This window comes from Acanthopagrus latus, chromosome 17, assembly GCF_904848185.1.
Source record: "Acanthopagrus latus isolate v.2019 chromosome 17, fAcaLat1.1, whole genome shotgun sequence".
Lineage (NCBI taxonomy): Eukaryota > Metazoa > Chordata > Actinopteri > Spariformes > Sparidae > Acanthopagrus > Acanthopagrus latus.
Genome location: NC_051055.1, coordinates 15,142,999 through 15,147,966, shown reverse-complemented (window position 1 = coordinate 15,147,966; position 4,968 = coordinate 15,142,999). Strand labels below are relative to the sequence as shown.

At 37.3% G+C, this 4,968-nt stretch overlaps 1 protein-coding gene across 1 annotated transcript; it reads left to right on the top strand.

Moving 5' to 3' along the window:
- The first annotated feature begins 1,463 nt into the window (after positions 1–1,463).
- Positions 1,464–3,551, top strand: psenen (presenilin enhancer, gamma-secretase subunit). Its single transcript, XM_037073869.1, has 4 exons — positions 1,464–1,607; positions 1,988–2,069; positions 2,377–2,481; positions 2,946–3,551. Exons 2-4 carry the CDS (start codon positions 2,009–2,011, stop codon positions 3,083–3,085), a joined length of 306 nt encoding a protein of 101 aa, XP_036929764.1. The 5' UTR covers positions 1,464–1,607; positions 1,988–2,008; the 3' UTR covers positions 3,086–3,551.
- The last annotated feature ends 1,417 nt before the right edge of the window (positions 3,552–4,968 follow it).

The window sequence follows — 4,968 nt, the reverse complement described above, 5'->3', positions numbered from 1 at the left end:
AGGCGCAATGCTGCAAGGGAAAGTGAGTTTTTTCGGTGAGTCCCCAGAGGAAGGAGTGGGTCGACCTCTGGCGGTGATAGTACGTCTAATCTCCATTCAGAAATTTCAGACGCATTACATCTCAGACTGCTTAGTATCAGACTGCTCGCTGATGATGGCCAGAAGTGTTTCTTATTATTGGCCATGCTTTTACCATGCTGAGTTATTCAGCTTAGGTTTTTTTTAATCCTACCCTTTCAAACTCAAAAACTCAAAGTTGATGAACTGAAAAGTCATATCACATAATTATGGGGTAGAAGTTGAAATTATGAATTTATTATTATATAGTCATAATTAGGACGTATAAAGTCACCGCTATGAGATAAAACTCATAATTATGATGTATATAATCCGTATTATGAGCAGAAAGTCATAATTATAAGAACATTATCATAATTATAAGGTATAAAGTAATTATTATGAGAAAAAAGTCATAATTAAGAGGAAAAAATATAATTATAGGATGTTGAAATTATCAGGTATAATGTCATAATTATGGGATAAAAAGTCAAAATGTATGTTGTAGTTTTGACGTTTTATCTAAAGCTTTTAAATGGTTGATTTATTTGATTGACAACTCTTATGGAGGTGAGATTCATCAGATAAGATTTATATAATTCTTTCCCACAGCTAGAACGGTAAGACTTGGGAATAGAAGAGTTCAGCAGAATGGGGAAGGATTAGGTAATTTCTCCTGTTTATCTAAAATTGCTTCAGTGACAGTAAACTGAAAAAAAAGAAAAGGCTCTGAAATTAAATCACAATCAAATCAGATCAAGTGGTATAGTCTATGGCAAAGAAAGTTCAATCAACAATCAGATCAGTCATAATAAACATCTAGAGGGAGATTATTATGCAATGGGGCCTACAGTTGCAGCAATGCAGCAGATGGCAGTATGCATCCTTATTGTTACTCAAAAAGTTGAGAGAGACAGAAATCATGAGTGATGGTGATGATTTTAATTCACATCTTTATTTCTTTGTGTTTGTTTCAACCCATGTGAACGAAGGACATAATAAACGAATCGCCACCTGCAGCTCAGAAGATAAAAATGGAGTGTGTTTACAGACGGCAAAATTGGGGCACTTGATGAACACTTGTGTGTAGTTAGAAAAAAAGTGTGTAAAGAGTACTGCGAGGACACAGAATTTACGGCAAAATAATCTTAACTAAAGCATTATTAGAGTTTTCAAGGAATGGACTTCTTAATCAAGATTATATGTGTCACACCGGACAAGGACAAGATAAACATCAAAGGTCCAGATAGTGAGGGAGTATTACAGGATTGTTACAGATAAAGACTGGAAGAATGACGCCGTACGGGCGCAGTAACACACTGATGACTCAGGGCCAGCCATCTTTAAACTGCGCATGTCACTCACGCCGCTGCTGTAGGTGGCGGTATGTGGCGCAGGTTAGCGCGTGCCTGCTGCAACAAACAAAGGAGACAGACGAAGAAGAATGTGATCCAGGAGAAGAAGAAGGAGGAAGTGGTGTTTGATTGTTTTTTTTCTATTAGGTGTATTGGCGACCATTCTCTGACTTTTTTTTGGCTTAAAATCACCAGGTAATTCATCACATGAATGTACAGTATGGTAGCCTGTGAGAAACATTATAACTACTACACACGGATGCTGGAGATCGATATAAGTTACTGCTAAGACTGTTTGTAGTAGTCGGGCGTACTGCTAACATATCGAAATGCTAATGCTAGCCTGAGGTGAATTTCGAGTCATATGACCATTTTAACCAGGCCAGCAAGCGCTAAGAGGCGGCTCGAGTGCTTGGATATTATACACTTTATATTGGATGACTTTACCTTAATCATGTCCAAGACAATAGATAATCCCGTATCAAGCGTAGACGTCGCCTTTGTGGCAAAAGTTTAATGTCTTTGGGTTGCTGTATCCAGCTGCACTGTAACCGGTTTGTTTGTTTGTTTTGCAGCAAGATCAACAAGAGTTCACGATGAACCTGGAACGACTCCCAAACGAGGAGAAACTCAGCCTTTGCAGAAAATACTATTTAGGTGAAAGTACTTGAATTACTGTTACAGATACACTTTTTAGAATGACATTAATATTCTTATTGTTTCCACTCCACTTTGATTTGTAAGTTCTGGATACATACCAGTAGTTGTAATAACTGCCTCTATAAATTGTTTATATATGTTCTATATATCTGTTTTATTAAGATGAGAGGGATGAAAATTAATCTAGTTCAAGTAACTGGGCAGCTGTTGTAAAGGAAAGCATGAGCAAATCTCGGGTATATTAGCTCAAATGAAATTGTATTGTTATTTAAGTTGTTTTTAATTTTCTAAATTTTTTCTTCAGCTGGATTTGCGTTTCTCCCATTCCTATGGCTGGTCAATGTTGTTTGGTTTTTCCGGGAGGCCTTTTTCAAGCCAACCTACACTGAGCAGCTCCAGATAAAAGCTTGTAAGTGACAGAACTGCCACTTAGGATATTAGGACATCTTTTCAGCTCTCTTAATTCCTTTAATACCACATTCTTGGTCAAAACAAAACTTGCTTCTTAAGTAGGGTTGAGCAATGATTTAATGAAATTATTGTTTCATGCATGATATATCATATGTACCATATATAATATACCATATAGTACAATAGCTAAGTATATATTGTTGTCATATTTATATCAATACAGTGCTGTGAGAATTATCACAACACTAATTTAGTCCATATAGCCCATAGAGTAGGACAAAGTATACCTCACACATCTCTGGCTACACCTTTCTCATAACTTCAATCAAGCTACTTATCTCCAGTTCTTTGAACTTGATGTTTTTTAAGCCTGTTGGCAAAGCAAGAGCATGATGTGGTATATCAGTGTTCTCACCGTTGTTTTAATGCCAAGCAATTATCTGCTTTGTGTTTTTCCTGTAGATGTGAAGCGGTCAGCACTGGGGTTGCTGTTATGGGTAGCAGTGCTCACAACTTGGATTACTATTTTCCAGCACTTCAGAGCTGAGTGGGGGGAGGTGGGAGATTATCTCTCCTTTACGATCCCACTGGGCATTCCTTGAGACATTTTTTGATGACAGCTCTTTTGAAAATATCAGTTGATCCTCTACAATGGACCAAAGAATTTTCTTTCTTTAACCACAGTGTAAGACAGGGGTGACTGGAGCTAGATTAAATGATTGAATAAAGTTTAACAGAGTAATCCCCTATGTCTTTAAAGGATAACTGCTGTAGGATTTGAAAATTCATTTTTTTGTATTGCTTGCTGAGGCATTTCAGAAAGTTCTTTGGTTTAACAGCAGGGTAATTAATCTTGTATAGCAAGAGATTTTAACTGTCATGGCAGCATCTAACAGTAACAAATGATGAAGCTGGATGTGCTTTCAGGTTTGTTCAGGACATAAACAATAGATTCAACAAGGTTTTTTTTTCTGTCTTGACTTAAAATGTAAATTGTTCCGGTGTGATTGTGCTCCCAAAAATATTTTTACTTGTGTATGAATGACAAATAAAAAAAAAAAATCCACAGCGCTTCAGTATTTTTACTCCATTTACTGTAATTCCAAGTCAGAATGTCATACTTATGCTGGAATATTCCTCAAGATCCCGAACATCTGTATGGCTTTTATGTGTGGTGACTCATCTATGAACTATCTTCCCCATATATACCCGTAATATTCTGCATTGTTACAGGAGTCTCCTAAAGTCTGGACAATCACTGGCGCCCGTTTGTGAAACCCAATAACTTGATCCCTCCAAATGTCGCCACTTCCCTGTCCTCCTATATGAGTCATAACATAATCAGGGCCATTTTTAGTCACTCCAGTCAAAGCCTAAGTGACAGCATCAACATTACTAACAGGGAGGACATGTGCCTAGATTTAAACTGCTGACTTCATGAGAGTGTGCCAAGAACAAGTCAGGAGTATCAGCACGTACTGTGCTTTCCATAATGCAGGGAGTAACTTAATAAAACAGATTTATGGGGAGTAGTTATGGAGTAGATTACAAAGAATCCTTTTATGGACCTAGTACATCGTTTCTAAACATTTTGTGTTTTACACCATGTATGTATGGATACCTTGTTTCACTAGACTTCAGAAGAAAATTAACTTTTTACTAATCTACAGCTTGTTGACAGCCAGTGAAGTAATGTACATTTACATGAGGACAATACTGATGTACAATTTTGAGGTACTTGAGTATTTCCATGTATTGCCATTTTTTTTTACTTCCACTCCACTATATTAAGGAGGGAATATTGTACTTTGTAATCCACTACATTTATTTTGTAGTAACTAGATGCACTTACACCACATTTTTCAACTACTATGTAGATTGGGAGACTTGGGGAGAACAAACATGGATTCCGATAATCAGAAATGCAAGTGTTTGAAAAGGGCACTATGTAATTCTCGAGAAAAGAATCACACTCAGAAATGTAACACTTAAAAAATTAATGAGGTACTAATGTTTATTCAGTCATGAGAACTGAGTGTTTTGTTTACTTTGTTTGTTAAAGCATAAAAAAACAAATCAACAATGACTTTTCTCTTCTGACTGAAATGTCATCCCTAAAACTACATAGTGCACCTTTGACTACTTTTACTGAAGTAAATGATCTGAATAGTTGTTCCACCAGTGGGAGAGTGCATGATGGGGGGGAAGTGGCAACACACGTGCACTGGCATGTGTACGGGACGTCCCTGCTGTCACTGTCTGTCCAGCAACTGCTCACGAGGGTCAGCAACATCGTCTTTTGAACTTATTTTTGGATAGGCCTTCCTTAACAACCGACCTTATACATATAACAGTTCTTACAACGTGTACAGTCTGTTCCTATTGGTGCCATCATCCCATGGATTTAAACCGCAGGCTACAATAATTGGTAATAGCTCATAAACACAGTAATTGCCAATAAGCCTGCAACAGCTGCGTCACTCCC